The 24925-nt window shown below is 31.4% G+C and overlaps 1 protein-coding gene across 1 annotated transcript in view; it reads right to left on the reverse strand.

Annotated features, from left to right (window-relative positions):
- Positions 1-10632: 10632 nt before the first annotated feature.
- Positions 10633-24925, reverse strand: part of LOC148950485 (protein bark beetle-like) — a 25954-nt gene continuing 11661 nt past the window's right edge. The window contains exon 4 of the mRNA XM_089091876.1: positions 10633-10689. Within this exon, the coding sequence (XP_088948002.1) occupies positions 10633-10689 (57 nt within the window). The remainder of the gene's footprint in view (positions 10690-24925) is intronic.

The raw sequence follows: 24925 nt of genomic DNA on the forward strand, positions 1-24925 counted from the left end.
GGTGAATACGTTAAAAGTTTTTTGGTTGAAGATGGTAACTTCTTTTGCGTTTTAATGTTTACATTTCTTGACCTCCTTTCTTGAGCAGATTTTATTATTCGATACGTTACATATCCTGAAACCACAGCACCGCGTAAATATGTTATGAATATTGTAGTTTATGATGAAGAAACAATGCAGTTTGTGGTAGCCACCCGTGTGCTGATGTTAAACTTGACGACAAAAGCATATAAAACATCTTTTGATAATGTATTTGGCATATTTAAGGAAAACTTTCCAAATATTCTGCCTGTTGATCTGGCTGTTGTTGCAGACTTTTCAGACGCTCAAAAATTAGGACTACACAAAGCAGTAAGTCAATCTAACATTAATGAGAAGGGAAGTTCCTGGTCCAATGATCTTGTAAGGTTCGAAGGTTGTATGGTTAATTTTATCTGTAGTGTAAGGTGAACAATCCAAAAAACTTCTCAAAACAACAGAAGAAAAAGATTGTTTTTCTTATATATGTGGACTTGTATGTAAGGCATCGACACACATTGAGGCAGAGTGATATTTGGGAATTTTAGGAGGGAGACCAAACATAATTCAAATTCAGAAATTTTCCTCAGGCCTTCCAAGTAATACTCTAGAATTCTCAAGAGGATGGACTTCGAATTTCCATTGGGCACAGTGGTGGCTACTGGCAACAATCTTAAACCCAATTGCAAGAGTTTGTCAAGATTTACAGACGAAGAGTGGGACTATTTGGCGGCAACAACTAACGCAGTTGAATCCCACGATAGAATTTCAAAGCCTACCTCCAGAACACTGTCAGCTCCGATGAAATGGTACTACAGGATTTACAGGTCTATTTTGTCTAATTGTTTTGCAGTCTGCAACGGAGTTTCCATTTCTTTTCAGAGTAAAAGGTGTAAAAGTCTGGAGAAAAAATCATTTCAGACAAACAGTGACAGTTCTTGTCTATCAGTTACACAGAGTAAAAATCCTGCAACTCATTTAATAGTAATGTAGCAGGGTTCTAGGGAACGAATTTAAAATCAACTTGATGAAAGTGATGAGAAGCGTTGAGCGATAATCTATCATCTGTTTTAGGGTAGAACGAAGGTAGATAGGCATAGAGCACCCTACCCCGGCAAAAAATGATCAAAGATTTATAACTGACCATGTCCACAGGACTTGAGGGCAATTGGGCAACGGTAATTCTTCATATTATATAAGCTTTACCTGCTAGGAAAACCTAGTCCACTGGAACTACTCCGGGAATGACCAAGATTTTTGAGACATAAGATTTTAAAAGACAATGTAGACTGGACACGAAAGCAAAATAGGGGACTGAAGTTGTCATGAATTGCAAGTGAGCAAGTGTCCTAAGCCTGATTAGGCTACCCGCCCAGATTCTAAGACAGGGTGATCGAGTTTCGGAAGTATAATCAACTTGGTGAAAGTGATGAAAAGACTTGAGCCATAGTCTCTCGTCCATCCTAGGGTCGAACTAAGGTTGATAGGCGCATAGTTAGGGTAGCTGTTGGGCTAGAGGAAGGGCTGCAAATTACAAAAGTTGCCATATCGACATTTTGAATTTAAATAAAGTATTTTGCAGTAGGTATCAAGTGATGGCTAACTGTAGAAAAAGCCAACACATGGTAAGAGTTATTGAGAGGCAAATCTTGGATAAGCCTTTTTTATGATTGTATAAAAATGATGTCTTTTCATTTGTTGACAGATAAGTCTATCTATCATCCGTCCAGTTGTCATTCTTAGGGCAGAACTATTTCAATTTAGAATGACCCCAATATTGACCTGATAATATCTGCCGACTGATATATCGATCAGGACTAATTATTTTTATCTTAAAATGTATAGCCTTGGGAGCTTTCAACTATGCTGAAATAAATGACTATTTCTAAATTTTTATCGAACACATTGGGAAGAAGGGGTTGTGGGAGGAGGGCTAGTTGCCCTCCATTCTTTTTGATAATTTAAAAAGGGCATTACAAATTTTAATTTACGTTCAAATGAGCCTTCTCCCGATGTTCTACAAGTATTGGTTCGATGCAATCACCTCTGTGAAAAAAAAAACGAACAGAAAGACAAATAAACATGTTTCCGTGATCTTTCTTCTGGCAATAAAATTCACTTTTTGAAAATAGGAACTTTAAAACCTCAGTAGTGTGGACATTGTGGATCCAATGAATCTCATGGTTACTACTCTTTTCTTCCTTACTAGTTTGACGCTGATTTAAGAAGAACTTTTGACAGCGATCTATATAGTCCTGCCATCTACCCAACTAGTCATAGATGGCGACATTTTGAAAAAAAATAGAAAAAATAAAGACACACAAAAACAGAAACAGTTAGAGAAAAGACATGGACACAGATTCAGATGAACAAAAAGACATAGACACACTGAAATATACACAAACACAAAGACAGACAGAAAATTGAAAGATATGCACTAAGACCGAGGGGCAAAAAGATTCGCAGACAAACAAAAACACAAAGACAGACAGACAAAACACAGACACACATACAGACAGACAAAAAGACACATAGTCAGACCCACAAAAAGACACACTGACAGAAAGATAAAAAATCTTAAAACAGAAAAGCGGACACACAAAAAAGTGACACAGACACAACACAGAGAGACAGAAAAAAGACATGTCGATACACAGACATACATACAAAGGACACACTGACAGACATACAAAACAGACAAAAACAAACAACACACATCAGTAATCTTTTTGACAAAAAATACAAAGCTTCAAATTTTTTTTAAAGGAGTGCTATGGACCTCTACATCAAGGTTTTATGATCGTTTAGTTGTTATGATGCGCAGACGCCTCAAAGGGTGCATTTTAATGCAAAAATATGCTAGCTTTCAGTGGCCTTTCAGATAAATATAGAATTAGTTCTAAGGAAGGGAAGCTGGAGATAGATTTTGATACACAATTCCTCTTGACATCCGATGATTTTTCTGGTCTACACCGTTATTACAAAAGTAAACAGTAAAATTTAGCCGAAAACGGACATAATTTATTCCGCATAAGAGAGGACTGTCTCCTCCTTATGCCTCTTTACGGTGAAATGTTGGAGGATGCTCATTTGATCGGAAATTGAGAGTTCTTGCCCGCTTTCTAAGGCTGAAAGTGATTCGAGACCTATTGAGTGCCAGGGCTCCCGTTCGAATTGGTTGCTAGGGCCCTGTTGTAATTCGTTGCAAGGGTCCTAGTGGAATTAGAAGCTAAGTCCCCGTTAGAAATGATTGCTAGGGCCCCCTTAGAATTGGTTGCTAGGTCCCAGTGGAATTGCTCACCAGGGCCTCCGTTGGAATTGCTTGCTAGGGCCCAGTGTTTTGAAGCCTCCCAACTGATGAACTGGCTGAAGGTTTTTAAGTAATTACATAAAAATCAAAGAAAAACTAATCCCTATTACCTAAAAAGCAACTCACTATAGTAATACGTTACAAGCAGGTGCAAGTAATAACGTCCTGAGGGAATCGTTGTTAAATTTCGTTTAGATCTTAAACCACTAAGGAAGAAAAGAGTAGTGGCTATCGAACCTTTTAAATCCAGTAAGGGGATACTATCGCTAAATAGTACCATAAAGGCAAAGGTTTACTAAAGAAAAATTATATTTTCCTAAGGATGCTTTCAGTTGAGGGGGCAAACTGGTGTAAAGGGGGACCACAGTTATCCCCTACCTCCAGGGCTATGATTTCCGCAAGTTTCCCACTGTTGGCACACAAGGTTTCTTATTGGAAAATAGGGCATGTCTGATTCTACCGCCAAGTGTTAAACATGTATATTTTTTTTGTTTGATATTGGAAAAACCTTGAATTTAAATTCCCAAAAATTATTTAAATTACTTGGAAAATGCCGCAAACAAATAATTTAAAATTGTAATGTGTCAAAATTGTGTATAGATCTGCTCCATTCCTCTTTATACAATGCTACTCAGAGGATAGGTGACCAGGTTTCAGAGAAAATAGGTTTATTTAGCACAACGTATATTTTTAGTTAATTCAAAATACCCATAAATTGAGGTTTTTACTTTTCTATTATTTTTCTATAATGAAGGGGCGGAATGGCGTTGCTTTCTGCGGAATGGGGACGGATTGGAATATCTTGATTTCTCTTGATTTATAGAAATTAGATCTAATGGTGCTGATCTAATCATAGGCAATATTTGTCGTTCTCCTAGTGGGGCTGTTCCCTTGTTTTTTCGGAATCTTGAGGAAATGCTTGACATAATACTGAAACGTCCGTGTCAGTTAATCATAATGGGTGACTTTAATATAAATTTGATGGATTCAAAATCTTCAGCTTCAGTTGATTTTCTTTCAACCATGCTTACCGCAGGAAAACTACCATCTACATCAATCACCACGCAAGTAACTAATGTTGCAGCTTCTTTGATTGACAGTATCTTCTCTACGCTTAGTTTGAAGGAAAACTCAATTTTAGTTAGGGATATCTAATCATTTTCCAATATATTCTCGATTCAGCGTTAAACAGGGTAAGAGTAACCGGGCTCAGGTATTTGATTCCTATATTATTAGGTTAGCGAGAAAGAGTTATCTCTTCTTGGATCTAAATTAGCGGAAAATTCGTGGAGCTTGCTTGATAATGATAAGGATTTTTCTTGTTTATTTGAGTCCATTTATGGAACCATAAAAGAGGCTATTCTGGGCATTTTTAAAGTACCACCTTGTAATAATAGGTCTAAAAGGATTGTTCCTCTAAACCCATGGATGAAATCCGGACTTCTCAAAAGCTGGAAAAGGAAAAATAATCTCTGGAGACTTTATAAATGCGCTACACTTTCAGCAAGTGCTATTCGTCTTTGTCAATTCAAGATCTACCGGAATATATATGCATATAATTCCTTGTGTACGACAGCCAAATTTCTCTATTACCTAAATAATTTTGCTGCGTGTTGCAATGATATTCGTTAAACTTGGAAGGTAATCAATTCTGTACTTAAACCCGGTTCTCAATCTAGCTATTTACCTATGATTCTGGTCATTGGTGATAAAGCTGTGGAGGGTGAGCTTACTGTCCAAGAGGTATTCACTTCATTCTTCGCTAATATTGGTAAGAATATTACTTCTACAATTACTTTGTCTCGGCCTAAGCCAGACTTTAGATCTTAGCTCGGCCCGCCTTGTGTTAAGTCTATGTTTCTTGAGCCAGTAACAGTAAGTGAAATTGCTAAAATTGTCAATGGCTTGAAAAAATCGTCCTCATCTGGGCCAGACTCTATCCCTACTAATGTAGTTAAATCTATTCTTCCTCCATTAGTTTTGCCTCTAACAAAACTTGTTAATCTTTCATTTGAATGTGGATTTTTTCTAGTTGCTCTCAAGTGTGCTCGGATTATCGTTCAGTGTAAGGGTGGACCAAGAAATGATCCGGCAAATTATCAATCAATTCCAATTTTATCAGCATTCACTAAAATATTTGAAACAACTATGCTTTCTGGTCTCCTTACTTTCCTAAAATCTAAAAATTGTCTTCATGATTTTAAATTTGCATTCCGAATGAAGCACTCCACTGAACATGCCTCTATGGCCCTTTTGAATTTTATTCATTCTGCATTGAATACGGGATTGGTTTCGGCTGCTATATTCCTGGATATTCGTAAGGCTTTCGATTCCTTAACCCATGAAATTCTTCTATCGAAGATGTCTCATTTTGGCATAAGGGGAAATGTATTTTCTTGGTATCAGTCTTTTTTGAAGGATAGGCTAATTTCTATCGACCCACTTTTCAGGTCACACTCACAAGTGAATTTTGGCGTCCCCCAGGGATCAGTTTTAGGGCCTGTACTATTTTTGATTTATGTAAATGATCTTTATTATGTTGTAAAAAAGCAGAAACCTATTAATTGCTGTAGACTTTGTCATCCTGATTCTTCCCTTGCCCATAGTGGCAACTATAGTTCGCCCTCTTCTGTGAATCAGGGCTTCGATTAAATTTGGAAAGTTTGTTTGGGAGGGTAATTTTGTGGATTGATGCTATTTATCTTACCCTAAATTACCCTAAATGCTATTTATCTATATATATATATATATATATATATATATATATATATATATATATATATATATATATATATATATATATATATATATATATATATATATATATATATATATATATATATATATATATATATATATATATATATATATATATATATATATATATATATATATATATATATATATATATATACAGAAAAAGAAAATAGCAAACTATGATTGTCTGCCAACGAAAGCTAACAATTCTTTTTTTAAGAGGGAGGGGTAGGGATAAGTTCAGTGAATGGGCTTCATTTTAGTTAAAACTGGTAAGAATAGGGTCAGAGAAAAACAGCTTAAAAAAGAGGTGTAGATAAGAGTAGTTTAGATTTTCGTTTCCATCATTTTAATATGATGGCTGTTAGGGGTCTAAGGCAAGGATACGGAATTTCTAGCTGTCTGTTCATCATCTCTAGATAACATTTAGACTATTTGGCTAATATCGAAACGCTTTATTTATAAGCGTTTTTGATATTGCCAACCAGTCAGCTATTGAAAAATAGTCTAAGTATACGCTAATATTTAAAATAGCAAATTAGTTGGCTTTCGAATAGAGTCTATGCATATACAGGAAAGGAAAAAAAATGAATTAGGAATGTCTACCAAAAAGTACTAAAATTCCTCTTTTAAACATGGGGGAAATTTGGATAATCGTGTTGACTGGACTTTATTTAGTGAAAAGGGGGTAAGAAGAGGGTTAAGAAAAAGGCGACTAGAAAAGAGGTGGTCAGGTTAAAAAAAAAATCAGGAATAATTTATCTTCAGATCCATCACGCTGAGATATGCATATGCATACACTAAAAAATTTTGGGGAAAATTGAATTAAAAATGATAGTGCACTTTGTCCTCAAACAAAACTAGAATGAACAATATCTTAAGTTTCTTGCAAACAAGAGCATGTTTAGGAGTAACAGGGCAAATATTGTGCTGATCTTGTTCCATTCAGCTTGTAGAGTAAACACATGGCCTGAAAAGAGAACACATTCTTGGTAAAGTTTCTTTCTCTTACATTTGGTCTTCATCGCTTTTTCCTGCAACCCAATTTCGAACTAAGAAAGCCAGATAATAGTTATGTTAGTATAGCGGATACAGAATTTATAATCAAAACATTGCCGAAAACTAATGTTAGCTAACAAATCACAGAAGCGTAATAAGTAGGTGGGAGTGGGACTTTCAAAAACTCTTAAATGGTGAGATGGAAAATCAATAGCCAACTAGTAAGCTAGTTCTCTAAAGTATATACAGTTGTTTTACTTGCTGATTAGTTGTCTAATTAATTCTAAAGTTTAAATGTATATGAGTTCTAAAGTAGTAATGCATCTATTGACGCGACGGACACAAGAATATACAGTGGAGTTTCACCGGTATATGGCTTACCATTGGCAAGTATCTATTATTAAAGACGGTACACGGCTTACCAGATGGGTTTCTATGGGTCAATAGCAATAACTAGAAGACCTCGGTATAGCGTGTTCAAAGGTTTATTGATCCTTCTGTAAAAAATACTGGTTCACCCAGAGGCCATATAAATATCCTTTTTTACGTGATTGATTGATTACATGGAGTGATTTTCAACGAGTTCAAAGGTTTATTGGACTTTTCTGTAAAATGGTTAACAGCCATGCTTTCGACTACTAGCATTCGACAGAAGGTTTAATGATGGTATGTGGTATTAGACATCAAAAAGTTGTATCATTTGCGTAAAAGCTAACTCAATTTGCAAAAACAAGGTATAGCATTTGCATAACTCTGCAGTGAATGATCCTAATTAGTGACTGAATAATAGGGGTGAAACAGAGCTCGATTAATTTTTAGTTGGATTGTATGAAGGTAGTAAAAAAGGGTTAAACTGCTTACCAGTTAAGGTAAGCCCGAAGAGGAAGCTAACTAATAGGCAATTTATTATAAATTTGGAATAACATTCGTTGGCATCAATCTATGGAAACGATTAACGATGACAAGATGATCATGTGACTTGACCTAGCTTTACTTTTCGGATGTGTTTTTTATAACACAAGTACCATTTGAACAGTGTTGTCAATATAAAGTATGCTCTTTGCAACATATAAAATATGTTGTAAATTGATATTGTAGCATACTAAAAAGTTGATACTAACAGTGATGTAGATGCCAAGAAAAGAATTTTAATAAACAAATTCAGAACAATCCTTAGAAATCCTTAGAAATCAACTAGTGAGATGATTATAGGTTTGAAGCATCAAGGACCGAAACCATCAATGTCCCTAACCACCAAGGACCGCAACCTTTAAAGGTCCCCTATCCCCAACCTCTGAGGGCCCCCTCCCTCCAAATTTTTTAACTTTTTTTATTATTTCTTCTTTTTTACATGTCTTCGAATGAGATAAAACATACTTAAAACATAAGAAATTCACATTTAATATTTTCTAAATTCAAAATGAGAGTGTTGTAGATATTTTAGACGTGACTATTACTATTAGAAAAATAATGCTTGCAGTAGCACTTTTTTTTACTGATTTTTTTTACTTAGAAAGCATTCAACTTTTTTTACGTATCTTAAAATGACATGAAATACGCTTGTGGCTCTACCAATCGTACTCTACGCTTGCTCATAGACATGATGCGGCTTTCCCACTGGTACTCTATGGTGAGTTATCGACACTACCTAGTTTATTGCACGTATTAAATCAGTTTTTTATGCAGTGGAGGGATAAACATATAATTCATATATTTAAAAAGTGAAAAAGAAGCTTTTTAAGGAAGTGTGTTCACATGATAGTGTCAGCATTGAATGCTAACAAGAGGAAGTATTTGAACTATGAATCAAGTATAAGTGGTAGCAATATCGGAAATGTATGCATGCATTGTTGTGAAAGTGAGGAATTAAGTTTCTTTGGAGTACCAAAACAAATTCAACTTTTATGATCGTGGATATGCGAGATTGAGATCTCCGGAGATGATTGCACTCAAAGAGAATGCCAACATAAAACTAATAGTTGATGAAGAGGGGCATCTTCTTGCTAGTGATTTTGGTAACATGTTTCCCAGTGTTAAACCCTATCGTCAGCTTTCGGATATTAGCATTCAACGGAAGGTCAAAAGAAGACAGCGGTACTCTTCTGCTAATATCGTAAACCATATCTTGTCAATGAGTAGAACTGTTACATGCGTAAAAATAATGTGATAATAGACAGTGAAATTACCAGAAAAATAAAAAGGGCATTTATAGAAAATATCACTATGAATCATCGATTCATAAAGATGAATCGATGAAAAACAAAGTGCCAGCAAACGTTACTACCATTGATCAAAGAATCAATGAACCAAACAATAGCAAAGATGAAATGCAAATCTTAAATGTGGATGAGCCCCCAGTAAAAATATGTTCACATGATACGGTAGTGTTATTGTAGCATTGAATGCTGAAAAGGAGAAGTATTTGAACTATGAAACAAATGCAAGTGGTAACACTATCAGAAACGTATGCGTGCGTTGTCATGACAGTGAGAGTTTAGATTTCTTTGGAGTACCTAAAAACTTCCGTTATACTCATTCTGGATATATGAAAGAGTCATTTCCAGAGATGATGGCACTCCAAGAGATTGCCAACATAAAAATAGTTGTCAATGATACAAGACAACTCCTTGCTAGTGTTGCTGGTAACACATTACCTACTGATACATCTAATCGTCAGCTTTCGAGCATTAGCATTCAATGGAAGGTCAAAGAAGAAGGACCTACTCTTCTATTAATATTATAAACCATATCTTGTCTACGTGCCAGAACTGTTACCTGTGTAAAAATAATGTTGTAATAGACGGTGAAATTGCCAGAAAAAATAAAAAGGGCATTGGTAGAAAATATAACTAAGGAATATAAAGATGAATCAATGAAAAACAAAGTGCCAGCAAACGTTACTACCATCATTGATCAAACAGTCAATGAACCAAATAATACCAAAGACAAAACGAATATTGAACCTGTCGGTGACACACCCGTAAAATTTGTGTCTGAATCAAAATGGATTAATGATTATTCTACTGATTACGAACTAAGAGAAGAGAGTAATTATAGTATCAAGGAGAACATGATGAATGATTTTATGGAACAGATTCAAAATGTCCAAAGTTGTTCAATGATGTTAATAATGTGTAATAATATATTTTTGTACTAATATCCTACTTGACATTATTTCATTAAAATAATGCATTACATTGTTATATGTTCATTATTTTTAGAGTATGTTAGCATATCAAACGTCTAGAATGTCTATTAAAACATCGGGGATGTAAGAAAAGGAAATATCATACATCATATGTTGGATAGATAGGTTAACATGGAGACAATCTAAGTCTCAGAATAAATAAATTCTTTATCAACACCTTTTTTTGGATAGGTCAGGTTAAAATTGATAGCATCTAAGTATCAGAGCGAATAGATTCCTTATCAACATCCTTTGCCAAATATGTCGGTTAATATTATCAAAACCTAAGTATCAGAGTAATGAAATTATGTATCAACATCTATTGTCAGATATGTGGAATAATATTGACAAAATCTAAGTATCAGAGTGAATAAATCTGTATATCATAATCTTTGTCAGTTACATCGGATAAAATTGACTAAATATAAGTATCAGATTGATTAAATTCTATATCAACATCCTTCGTCGAATATGTTAGATAATGTTGTCAAAATCTATCTATTATAGTGAATAAATTTTTTATCAACCTCATTTTCTGATACATCAGCTAACATTCACAAAATCTAAGTATCAGGGTGAATAAATTCTTTTTCATCGTCTTATGTCGGATATGCTTGATAAAGTTTAGAAAATCTAAGTACCAGAGTGAATAAATTCTTTGTCAATGTCTTTTGACGGATACGCTTGATAAAACTACCCAAATCAAAGTATCATAGTGAATAAATTCTTTATCAACTTATTTTATTGGATACATCAGATAACATTCACGGAGCCTAAGCATCAGAGTAAATAAATTCTTTATCAACTTCTTTCGTCGCGTACATCAGATAACATTCACGAAATCTAAGCATCAGAGTGAATAAATTCTTAATCATCGTATTTTGTCAGATATGTCAGCTAAAATTAAGAAAATCTAAGCATCAGAGTGAATAAATTCTTTATCAATGTCTTTTGACAGATACTTTTGGTAGCACTGATAAAATTTAAGTATCAGAATGAACAAATTCTTTATTAACATTCTTTATCGATATCATTTCTCGGATACGTCGGACAACATTGACAAAATCTATGCATTGAAATGAATAAACTCTGTATCAACATCTTTTGACGGATAGATCGGGATAAAATCAATAAAATCTAAGCATCAGAGTGAATACATTCTTTATCGAAATCCTTTGCCAGAAATGTCAGTTAACATTATCAAAACCTAAGTGGCAGAGTAATTAAGTTCTGTATCAATATCTATTGTCAGATACCTGGCGAAACATTGACATAATTTAAGTATCAGAGTGAATAAATTTTTTTATCAGCATTCTTTTCCAATAAATCGTATAAAATTGAGAATATCTAAGTATCAGACTGAACGAATTCTTAATCAACATCTTTTGCCAAATACATTCGATAACATTGTCAAAATCTAAGCATCAGAGTGAATGAATTCATTATCAACTTCATTTGTCTATTACATCAGGTAACATTCACAAAATCTAAGTCTGTTACATCAGGTAATATTCACAAAATCTAAGTGTCAGAGTGAATAAATTCCCTATCAACATCCTTTTGCCGGATATGTAGGTTAACATTATCAAAACCTAAGTATCAGGGTGAAGAAATTCCGTATCGACCGCTATTGTCAGATACATGGGATAAATTTGATAAAATTGAACTATCAGAGTGAATAATTTTTTATCAACATCCCTGTCAGATATAATGGATAAAATTCACTAAATCTAAGCATCAGAGTGAATAAATTGTTTATCAACATCTTTTGACAGATACGTTTGGTAACACTGACATAATATAAGTGTCAAAGTGAACAAACTCCTTATCAACATTCTTTATCGATATTATTTGTCAAATATGATCGATAACATTGAAAAAATCTATATATTAGATTGAATAAATTCTTTATCATCATCCTATGTCGAATACGTCAGATAAAATTGAGAAATTCTAAGTATCAGAGTGAATAAATTCTTTATCAACATTTTTTTCAGATATATTGGATAAAATTGACAAAATCTAAATATCAGAGTGAATAAATTCTTTATCATCATCATTTGCCTGATACAACAGCTATCCGGATAAAATTGACATAATCTAAGTATCAAATAGAATAAATTCTTTATTAGTATCTTATGTCAGATATGTCGAATAAAATTGTCAAAATCTAAGTATCAGAGTGAATTAATTCTTTATCAACTTCTTTCATTGGATATATCAGAAAACATTTACAAAATCTAAGTATCAGAGCGAATAAATCCATTATCATCATCATTATTTGTCTGATACGCTTGATAAAATTGAGAAATCAAAGTATCAGAATGAACAAATGCTGTATCAACATGCTATGCTGGTTGCGTCGGATAGCATTAACAAAATCTAAGTATTAGAGTGATTAAATTCTATATCAACATCCTTTGTTGGATACTTAGGATAATATTGACAAAATCTTAGTGTCAGAGTGAATAAATTCATTATCAACATCCTTTTCTGGATATGTCGGATAACATTAAAAAACTCTAAGCATCAGAGAGATTAAATTCTATATCAACATCCTTTTCTCGGATACATAGGATAAAGATTGACAAAATATAAGTTTTGGAGTGAATACATTTTTTTATCAACATCCTTTGACAGATACATCGGATAAAATTGAAAAAATCTAGGTGTCAGTATGAATAAGTTTTTTATCAGAGAATATTCATAGAATCTAAATTCCATTAATTTGACTTTATGCATCGTTGCGTTCAATCTAGGTTAGAATGGTTACAGATGGCAGACAACCCGCTCAAACACACAATCATTGTCAGAGATACATGCCAGAAGTTGGGTTAATTTAGGTTTACTTAGAGTGGTGCACCATTCTAAGTGAACGTAAATTAACCTAAATTAAACAGAAAACATAAAACGGCAAACTCCTTTAATTTTAATCGGTATATTTTTGGTAGATTTTGTTATCTTTATTCACATTCTCTGGTAGACTAAATTTAAATTTTATCCGTTTTTAGTACCTGCGTATCACCTGAGGCTCGTGACGTATTTAAAAGCCCCTGACTAAAATTTTAAATTTATACTTCAGTGCTACCTATTTAATTAACTAGGAATATTATGAATCCGTTTGTTTTTTTTGGGACTACATTTGACAGAAAAAAATGGTGGACCAATAAGAAATTCCAACAGAAATACTTTTTTTGACCTTTGTCGAGAAAAACAAATCTGAAACCCTGCCAGGATTCGGGGTTCCCAGAAGAGAGTAAAATTGAACTTTTGGGGGCTTTAATAACAGCGTAATCTGAGTGACAGATCATATGAAAACAAAAGGAATGTAAAGAAAGTGAAGAAATCATCAAAATATGAACTAAGGTTAAAGTGAACTAAGTGAAGGTCATGGATAAAATTGCCGAGGACCTGGAAGATGCAGCTAGCTTATCAAATGTTTAAAGTGTCCATTAAAACATTGGAGATGTAACAAAAAGGAATTTGCATGCATCATATGTTGGATAGATAATTTAACATGGAGAATGTAAATTTTTGCCAATGATTGTTAAAGGTGAAAGTGAATTAAGTTTTGGTGGTATTGTTTCTGGTCAAGTTATATTGAATGGATCAGTGTTTTGCAATATCAAGTCACTATTAATGTAGAAAAAAGTACAACTTTAATAATCAAAGCAGGAGCTATTTTAAAATTCTACAGTGGGACACCTTTAATTGTCAGAGGAGCTTTGAAAATTCACATAAGCTTACAATAAATTAGGTGCATGCTAGCCTAAACTAAGCAGTGGCGTCAATTCACGGATTTTCAGGGGATTGGGCAAAATATGTATTGCAAAACCTGGAAGGAGGGGAGGCACTTAGCCTAGATCTAGCATGTCAAACATTACTTTCGTCCATTCAAATAAAAAACACAAAAATGGAAAATGACGCAGGACTAGGTGAGACTGGTAGGCCTAGGTCTAAGGCATTTTGGGGTAAAATTCTAAATGAGAGTCGTTTTGTTATGTGGGAAAGCAGTTGAGTCATGGAAAGAAAGAATGAATCCAGGGCCTAAAACATACTGTGGGAAGGTGTTTTCAAGGTATGCTGCTAGACCTATCTCTAGCCTAGCCTTTTCTTATCTCTAGATTTTGGAATATTGCATAGAAAAGGTTGGTACTTGTCTATTATATAAAACACACTCGAAAAGTGAATTTTGGTGACCTTAAAATATGATGAAAATAGTATATTTTATTGGCAAAATTTTGAAGGTTATTTGTGAAGTAATAACTGGGAGATTCAACATCGGCTGATAGTCTCAAAGACAAAGAAAAGTTTACTATTAATGCAATTCTTGACCTAGTTCATTTAGTTCATTAATAACGCCACTCTCGAGGACACTGATTAGTTTGCTTTGACTAGTGATAGAATATAGTGCCTCACCATGGATGTTCAAACTAAGATTTGAGATTTGCCAAGGACCAAAGAACAGGCAGAATCTTACAGGAAGAGGAAAAATCTTACTGCAACAGCGGGTGTTGGGTAAAGTGCGCTGGGAAACTGGTGAAATTTTTTTAGGGGGGTCCCTGACCGAGGAGCAGAAACTTCACTCCAACAAATTAAGCTTAACATAGAGCCAGGAAGTAGGATCAAGAATCATTTTGAGATTGTTGATAGGGCTACAAAACAACTGAGCTGGAACCAGCAGGCTTCATTCATTTGAAAGTGAACCACAAAAATTATTTTGTCAATTCAGAAACCGGTGTTAGTACTTATTTAGACTCCGGTAAGCACGCAAGAAGTGAAGTTTTGTTAATGCTAGGTTAGGTCAGGCTACGTATTTAATATATAATATGCTTTACCCCCCCCCCCCCCGTTTATTGTGCCAATATATAGCCCAAATTTGTTTTTAAACTATTATATTTTCATCATATTTTTTTATTTCATTAGCATTAACCAAACTTCATTTCTCGCGTGTTGCCTAGCTAAAAGAAGATATTTAGTAGGGCACATGTGGCGGGCAGCAGTGAAGACAGAAAACCGAGTTCATTTTAACGCGATTCTTGAGGGAATTTCTGTGTTCTGGGAGCATATTTCCAATGTGTAGTTTTCACAATTTTGCTAATAAAGTGCAGTATTCTATGTAAATAGCGACGAAGACCACACTGCCTTTCCATAACAAACAACAAAAGCACGAAGAACAATAGGGAAATCTTTTTGTAAGACAGTGGAGATAATTTGAATGAATATTTCGGCCCTATGTCCCTTGGCCGTCCTCAGCAAGACAAAAATATATAAAAGATAAAAGACTCACAAGAACCTGCGACCAATAAAACAAAAAATTAAAAAAAATTTCAAAGCAGTCCTAGCATCCTTACTTCAGCGAAGTTCAACCAGGACTGATACTAAGTGAGTTAAAACAAGGCAATTCAATGAGATGAAAGAAAAATATTTAAAAAAACGTTCTTATTGCTAATCCAGCCTTTTTGGCAGCTAGCCTCAAAGGTCTTTTTGTGACCGGTTCTATGTTAATGTCTATTGGTTTATTAAAATATTTTGTAAGATCATTTCTAATTAAATTTGTGTATAAAGCATATAGTGTATATTCCCCTAAGACCCTTTTTAAGGAAATATCATTATTAATCTTAAGTCTGATTTCAATTGATTCTCGGACTATCTGCTTTATGCCTAAGTCATTGTTAATAAGGGCGGATTCATCAAAAAGTATATTGTGGCTAGGATTTTCAAAAATATGGCTGCCTAATGCGGAATCAAATGAAACAGTAGAAATATTAGAATTTAGAGCTTTGACTATATCATCTTTATGTTGTTGTATGTGCTTTTCTAAAGTCTGGTGTGTTCTACCTACATAATATTTGCCACAATCGCATGGTATTTGATAGACCCCTCTTTGGCGAGCAACTGGGGTTTTATCTTTGCTTGAATTTAGAAAATTATGATTTTTAAATTATTTGTGAATACTACATACAGATTATTTTTTGTGCAAACGTTTTTAAGATTTGTTGTGATTTTTGGGATGTCAGTAGTAAAGCCCCAATGCATTGAAAACTTACATGCACTTTCACAAGCCTGAGTCATGGATATGTGTGTAGGTTTTCAATGCATTGGGCTACCAGGGTCATTTGCAAAGAGGTACCATTTCTATAGAAGCTATAGCAATTTGAAATATCATATGGAATTTGCTTGAAGCTATATACTTTGCGTACGCCCCCGTACCAAACAGGTTGGGTATAATCTGTTTTGGTTCGAGTTTTTCTGACACAATTAACTGAATTTCTATTTCATGATATACAAGTTTTTTTTTTAGGTTAAATCCGTGTCGGAAAAACCGGTGTCTCTTTTTAGTTGCCAATTATTTTTTGTATATATTCAGGTTTCAAATTAGATTCTTCAACAGTTTTGAATAGTTTATTCAACATAACACAACTGACATTTTTTGTAAACATTTACATAGAAAATGGATAATTCTAAGCAATTTCTGGTATTCAATAGCTTAATTGAAAAGTAACGATAGAATGACATTGTGACTTGACCTAGCTTTACCTCGCCGATGTGGTCTGTATAATTATTCAATAGCTTAATTGAAAAGTAACGATAGAATGAGATTGTGACTTGACCTAGCTTTACCTCGCCGATGTGGTCTGTATAATACATAAGTAACGTTTGAAAAGTATTGTCAATTTAAAAAGAAGCAATCGGAGATAGCGATTGGATAATTTTAACAAGAAATGACCGAAAAGTGTTCTGGAGGAGATGGAATGAATGTGTATTGTATAATACACAAGTGATGATTTGCACAGTGTTGTCAATTTTAAATAGTTTAGAAATAAAAAAAATTAACAAGAAATGTCTGAAAAGTGTTTTGAGGGAGTTGAGTTGCACGAGGGTTCACTTGCACGAGGGTTCAGTTACATACGGATTTAGTTACACGGGGATTAGTTAAATGGGGTCGAGTAGCACGGAGGTTCAGTTGTACGGGGTTTCGGTTATACAGGGGTTCAGTCACATGGGGGGTTCAGGTGCACGGGGGGTATCTGCTATAAAAAACACTTCATTCTAAACAAATACGAACATTTTGAAAAGCAGACAAAAAATTGGACACTATAATCAGAATTATTTAGCATTTGCAAAAAAGGGGTAATTAGTGATTGGAAAATTTTTTAATGCTTTTACAATCGGAGATGTTTGATTAACCTTTGCAAAAAAAAGGGGTAATGGGATTTGCGAATTGGAGGTAATAATTTATTTTAGTAAAGTAATTATTTATTTTAGTAAAGTAATAATTTATTTTAGCAAAGTAATTATTTATTTTAGTAGAGTAATTATTTATTTTAGTAAAGTAATAATTTATTTTAGTAAAGTAATAGTTTATTTTACTAAAGTAATAATTTATTTTAGTAAAGTAATAATTTATTTTAGTAAAGTAATAATTTATTTTAGTAAAGTAATAATTTATTTTAGTAAAGTAATAATTTATTTTAGTAAAGTAATAATTTATTTTAGTAAACTAATAATTTATTTTAGTAAAGTAATAATTTATTTTAGTAAAGTAATTATTTATTTTAGTAGAGTAATTATTTATTTTAGTAAAGTAATAATTTATTTTAGTAAAGTAATAATTTATTTTAGTAAAGTAATAAATTATTTTAGTAAAGTAATAATTTATTTTAGTAAAGTAATAATTTATTTTAGTAAAGTAATAAATTATTTTAGTAAGGCGTTGAGGAGGGGACAGTCCCTTTCATATAGGGAATAATTTCTGTTCGTTTTAATGTCGCTCCTTACTTTCAGTTTAAAAAACTTGTTTTTTTTTATTTAATTTCTTATCGTTTTTTAGTTAATGCAGCTTTTATTTCCATAAAAATTTTAATTTTATTTTGATAAATGGATGTCTTTACAAATTAAATTAAGTAACTAACTTCTATATTCGTCTATTTTTCCTCTGGCAAAAATACAAAGTTGCAGATTTTATTTCTGTTCGTTTTAATGTCGCTCCATACTTTCAGTTTAAAAAACTTGTTTTTTTTTATTTAATTTCTGATTGTTTTTTAGTTAATGCAGCTTTTATTTGCATAAAAATCTTACTTTCCTTTTGCTAAATGGATGTCTTTACAAATTAACTTACGTAACTAACTTCTATATTCGTCTATTTTTCTTCTGGTAAAAAATACAAAGTTTCAGATTTTATTTCTGTTCGTGTTAATGTCGCTCCATACTTTCAGTTTTAAAAACTTGTTGTTTTTTTTATTTAATTTATGATTGTTTTTTAGTTAATGCAGCTTTTATTTGCATAAAAATTTTACTTTTCTTTTGCTAAATGGATGTCTTTACAAATTAACTTACGTAACTAACTTCTATATTCGTGTATTTTTCTTCTGGCAAAAAATACAAAGTTGCAGATTTTTGCAGATATGAGCTTTTTTTTTCTTGCTCTTTTAACTGTTTACCAGCTCAATGCTGTCTAAACACTGCGGGAAACTTCCTAAGAAGAGTTTTTGATGCAAAACGTCACCTATGAAAAGATTCTTTTAAAAGAAACACTTCAAATTGAAAAAAGAAACCATAAGCAAATAATCTTAACAAAGTTTAATATCTTCCAAAAGAAACTTAAAAAGTAAACAAATTCAACCCATTTCTCACTGGCAAATTCCTACGATATTTTTGGGTATATAAAAAATATAATTTCCCATTCTTGCTAAACTTTGATTGAACAAATATTAGACAAATCTACTTCACTTATACAAGTAGAATTATCTGGCAAGATTTATGTTTCAAGAGGTTTATCCGATATTGGAATGCAGTTTTTAGAATGTGCCATTGAAGATGTATCGCTTGTGGAACTTATTTTTAGCCTCAGCTTCTTTACTGGGCTTCTGTCTTCTTCATTACCACCTGTCTTTCCTCTTTCAACCGACCACTTCGTTTCCGTAGCCTCAGAGTTTCTAAGTTTTTTTTCAGCTTTTGCTGGGTTTTCCGGGTTTTCTTTTCTACTTTTCCTATAAGTGCTTCATCTTTCACATCAAGTGGAATTTCCGAAACTCTTCCAGATGTTGACATGAACTTGTTGTTTTTGTTTGAATGAAAGTCCAATTCGTCATAACGAGGATGTAAAGATCCTGATGCCAGCAGAGCACAGGACTTTAACTCACTTTCTGTTAGTTTGTTTATCACTACTGTAGAGGACTTCAATTGTCTCCGAATTCCAGGTATTTCAGCGAGGCTAATGAAACATCTTTCTGTCATTTTTTATTTCCTGAAATGGAAATTAAATTTAAGTTAATAAAGATTTTTAACTTTAATTATTTATTTTAGTAAAGTAATAATTTATTTTAGTAAAGTAATTATTCATTTTAGTAAAGTAATAATTTATTTTAGTAAAGTAATAATTTATTTTAGTATAAGTAATAATTTATTTTAGTAATAGTGTAATAATTTATTTTAGTAAAGTAATAATTTATTTTAGTAAAGTAATAATTTATTTTAGTAAAGTAATAATTTATTTTAGTAAAGTAATAATTTATTTTAGTAAAGTAATAATTTATTTTAGTAAAGTAATAATTTATTTTAGTAAAGTAATAATTTATTTTAGTAAAGTAATAATTTATTTTAGTAAAGTAATAATTTATTTTAGTAAAGTAATTATTTATTTTAGTAAAGTAATAATTTATTTTAGTAAAGTAATAATTTATTTTAGTAAAGTAATAATTTATTTTAGTAAAGTAATTATTTATTTTAGTAAAGTAATAATTTATTTTAGTAAAGTAATAATTTATTTTAGTAAAGTAATAATTTATTTTAGTATAGTAATAATTTATTTTAGTAAAGTAATAATTTATTTTAGTAAAGTAATAATTTATTTTAGTAAAGTAATAATTTATTTTAGTAAAGTAATAATTTATTTTAGTAAAGTAATAATTTATTTTAGTAAAGTAATAATTTATTTTAGTAAAGTAATAATTTATTTTAGTAAAGTAATAATTTATTTTAGTAAAGTAATAATTTATTTTAGTAAAGTAATAATTTATTTTAGTAAAGTAATAATTTATTTTAGTAAAGTAATAATTTATTTTAGTAAAGTAATAGTTTATTTTACTAAAGTAATAATTTATTTTAGTAAAGTAATAATTTATTTTAGTAAAGTAATAATTTATTTTAGTAAAGTAATAATTTATTTTAGTAAAGTAATAATTTATTTTAGTAAAGTAATAATTTATTTTAGTAAACTAATACTTTATTTTAGTAAAGTAATAATTTATTTTAGTAAAGTAATTATTTATTTTAGTAGAGTAGTTATTTATTTTAGTAAAGTAATAACTTATTTTAGTAAAGTAATAATACCTTTTGAAACTTATATTGATAGAATGGATATTCAAAACTGTTTAAAAATCCAAATTGAAACTACATTATATACTAAAGAAACTGAATACATTAACATCTAAAACAAGAATTTTTATTCTTATCGGATTCAAAACGCCTAATATCTCAAGCATGTGCGACCCACTCAAGCATATGCAACTCAAATTTCATCCTTAAAACGCTAAGATATCTATTCAAATAATTTAAAGCTTAGGATCAAAAGGTATCTGATCAAGTAATTTAAAGCTTAGGATCAATTCCATTACCGTTATAAATTGCTGAAAACTAAGTTCCTAGCAGTATTATATTTAGCAAGGATCCTTTTCAGCAAAAAGGCAAAATATGACTCTTCGATGTATTCATTATAATAATATAAAATATTTGAAACTTATACAAAAGGGATTCAGTTGCACGGGGGTTGAGTTAAAGGCTTTTGGACACTTTTTTACTTTGAAGAACACAGGGACACTATTGAATCAAAAAAAGGCAAAAAAAAAAAAAAAAAACACGCATTATACCCACTAATTCCGGTTTTTAGAGTTTCGGTTACTATTGAACCGTGGTCATTAAAAACGAAATTTTTGTGTTAAATAAGTAGTTTTTGTATCTTTTAAAAGAGCTTTACAGGGATTGAGAGACTCAGTTGCCTCATTCCGTGTGGTTTTCCTTTACTTCATGGTCATTAAAAAAGAAATTTTTTTGTTAAATAAGTAGTTTTTGCATCTTTTAAAAGAGCTTTACAGGGCTTGAGCGACTCAGTTGCCTAATTCCGTGTGGTTTTCCTTTACTTAGTCGTCATTAAAAAAGTAATTTTTGTGTTAAATAAGTAGTTTTTGCATCTTTTAAAAGAGCTTTACAGGGTTTGAGAGACTCAGTTGCCTAATTCCGTGTGGTTTTACTTTACTTAGTGGTCATTAAAAACGAAATTTTTGTGTTAAATAAGTAGTTTTTGTATCTTTTAAAAGAGCTTTACAGGGTTTGATAGACTCAGTTGCCTAATTCCGTGTGGTTTTCCTTTACTTAGTGGTCATTAAAAATGAAATTTTTGTGTTAAATCAGTAGTTTTTGTATCTTTTAAAATAGCTTTACAGGGTTTTAGAGACTCAGTTGCCTAATTCAGTGTGGTTTTCCTTTAGTTACTGGTCATTAAAAAAGAAATTTTTGTGTTAAATCAGTATTTTTTGTATCTTTTAAAAGAGCTTTTCTGTGTTTGAGAGACTCTGTTGCCTGATTCCGTGTGTTTTTACTTCACTTGGTGGTCATTAAAAACGAAATTTTTGTGTTAAATAAGTAGTTTTGTATCTTTTAAAAGAGCTTTACAGGGTTTGAGAGACTCAGTTGCCTAATTCCGTGTGGTTTTCCTTTACTTAGTGGTCATTAAAAACGAAATTTTTGTGTTAAATCAGTATTTTTTGTATCTTTTAAAAGAGCTTTAATGGGTTTGAGAGACTCAGTTGCCTAATTACGAGTGGTTTTCCTTTACTTGGTGGTCATTAAAAAAGAAATTTTTGTGTTAAATCAGTAGTTTCTGTATCTTTTAAAGGAGCTTTAAAGGGTTTGAGAGACTCAGTTGCCTAATTCCGTGTGGTTTTCCTTTACTTAGTGGTCATTAAAAACGAAATTTTTTTGTTAAATAAGTAGTTTTTGAATCTTTTAAAAGAGCTTTATAGCGTTTGAGAGACTCAGTTGCCTAATTCCGTGTGGTTTTTCTTTACTTGGTGGTAATTAAAAACTAAATTTTCTTTTTAAATCAGTAGTTTTTTGCATCTTTTAAAATAGCTTTCAAGGGTTTGAGCGACTCAGTTGCCTAATTCCTTGTGGTTTTCCTTTACTTAGTGGTCATTAAAAAAGAAAATTTTTTGTTAAATAAGTAGTTTTTGCATCTTTTAAAAGAGCTTTACAGGGTTTGAGAGACTCACATAGCTTTATTTCATTTTTTTTAAGGTTCATTTAGACGAGGGTAGGTGCGCGCACGTAACCTCGTCTAAATGAACCTTAAAAAATGAAATAAAGCTATGTGAGTCGCTGAAACGCTGGAAAGCTCTTTTAAAAGATACAAAAAATACTGATTTAACAACCAAATTTTATTTTTCTTGAGCAATAAGTAAAGGAAAACCATAGGGAATTAGTCAACTGAGTCGCTCAAACCCATTAAAGCTCTTTTAAAAGATAAAAAAACTACTGATTTAACACAAAATTTCGTTTTTAATGACCACTACGTAAAGGAAAACCACACGGACTTACGCAACTGAGTCTCTCAAACCCTGTAAAGCTCTTTTAAAAGATGCAAAAACTACTTATTTAACAAAAAAATTTCTTTTTTAATGACCACCAATTAAAGTAAAACCACACGGAATTAGTCAACTGAGTCTCTCAAACCCTTTAAAGCTACTTTAAAAGATACAGAAACTACTTATTTAACACAAAAATTTCGTTTTTAATGACCACTAAGTAAAGGAAAACCACTTAGAATCAGGCCACTGAGTCTCTCAAACCCCTTTAAGCTCTTTTAAAAGATACAAAAACTACTTATTTAACACAAAAATTTCCTTTTTAATGAGCACTAAGTAAAGGAAAACCATACGGAATTAGGCAACTGAGTCTCTCAAACCCTGTAAAGCTCTATTAAAAGATACAAAAAGTACTGAATTAACACAAAATTAAGTTTTTAATTAGCAACAATTAAACCACACCCATACGGACTTAGTCTACTGAGTCTCTCAAACCTCTTAAAGCTTTTTTAAAATATACAAAAACTACTTATTTAACACAAAAATTTCGTTTTTATTTAGCATCTCAGACTTAACATACACACGGAATTACGAAACTGAGTCTCTAAATCCCTGTAAAACTCTTTTAAAAGATACAAAAACTACTGATTTAACACAAAAATTTCGTTTTTAATGACCACTAAGTAAAGGAAAACCACACGGAATTAGGCAACTGAGTCTCTCAAACCCTGTAAAGCTCATTTAAAAGATACAAAAACTACTTATTTAACACAAAAATTCCTTTTTTAATGACCACTAAGTAAAGGAAAACCACACGGAATTAGGCAACTGAGTCTCTCAAACCCTGTACAGCTCTTTTAAAAGATGCAAAAACTACTGATTTAACACAAAAATTTCGTTTTTAATGACCACTAAGTAAAGGAAAACCACACGGAATTAGGCAACTGAGTCTCTCAAACCCTGTAAAGCTATTTTAAAATATAAAAAAACTACTGATTTAACACAAAAATTTCTTTTTTAATGAGCCCAGTTCAATAGTAACCGAAACTCTAAAAACCGGAATTAGTGGGTATAATGCGTGTTTTTTTTTTTTTTTTTTGCCTTTTTTTGATTCAATAGTGTCCCTGTGTTCTTCAAAGTAAAAAAGTGTCCAAAAGCCTTTAACTCAACCCCCGTGCAACTGAATCCCTTTTGTATAAGTTTCAAATATTTTATATTATTATAATGAATACATCGAAAACTCATATTTTGCATTTTTGTTTAAAAGGATCCTTGCTAAATATAATACTGCGAGGAACTTAGTTTTCAGCAATTTAAAAAGGCAATGAAATTGATCCTTATCTTTAAATTACATGATCAGATACCTTTTGATCCTAAGCTTTAAATTATTTGAATAGATATCTTAGCGTTTTAAGGATGAAATTTGAGTTGCATATGCTTGAGTGGGTCACACATGCTTGAGATATTAGGTGTTTTGAATCCGATAAGAATAAAAATTCTTGTTTTAGATGTTAATGTATTCAGTTTCTTTAGTATATAATGTAGTTTCAATTTGGATTTTTAAACAGTTTTGAATATCCATTCTATCAATATAAGTTTAAAAAGGTATTATTACTTTACTAAAATAAGTTATTACTTTACTAAAATAAATAATTACTCTACTAAAATAAATAATTACTTTACTAAAATAAATTATTACTTTACTAAAATAAAGTATTAGTTTACTAAAATAAATTATTACTTTACTAAAATAAATTATTACTTTACTAAAATAAATTATTACTTTACTAAAATAAATTATTACTTTACTAAAATAAATTATTACTTTACTAAAATAAATTATTACTTTACTAAAATAAATTATTACTATACTAAAATAAATAATTACTTTACTAAAATAAATTATTACTTTACTAAAATAAATTATTACTTTACTAAAATAAATTATTACTTTACTAAAATAAATTATTACTTTACTAAAATAAATTATTACTTTACTAAAATAAATTATTACTTTACTAAAATAAATTATTACTTTACTAAAATAAATTATTACTTTACTAAAATAAA

This window comes from Artemia sp. Qi Xiang Cuo, chromosome 7, assembly GCF_049724085.1.
Source record: "Artemia sp. Qi Xiang Cuo chromosome 7, ASM4972408v1, whole genome shotgun sequence".
NCBI classification, from domain to species: Eukaryota; Metazoa; Arthropoda; class Branchiopoda; order Anostraca; family Artemiidae; genus Artemia; species Artemia sp. Qi Xiang Cuo.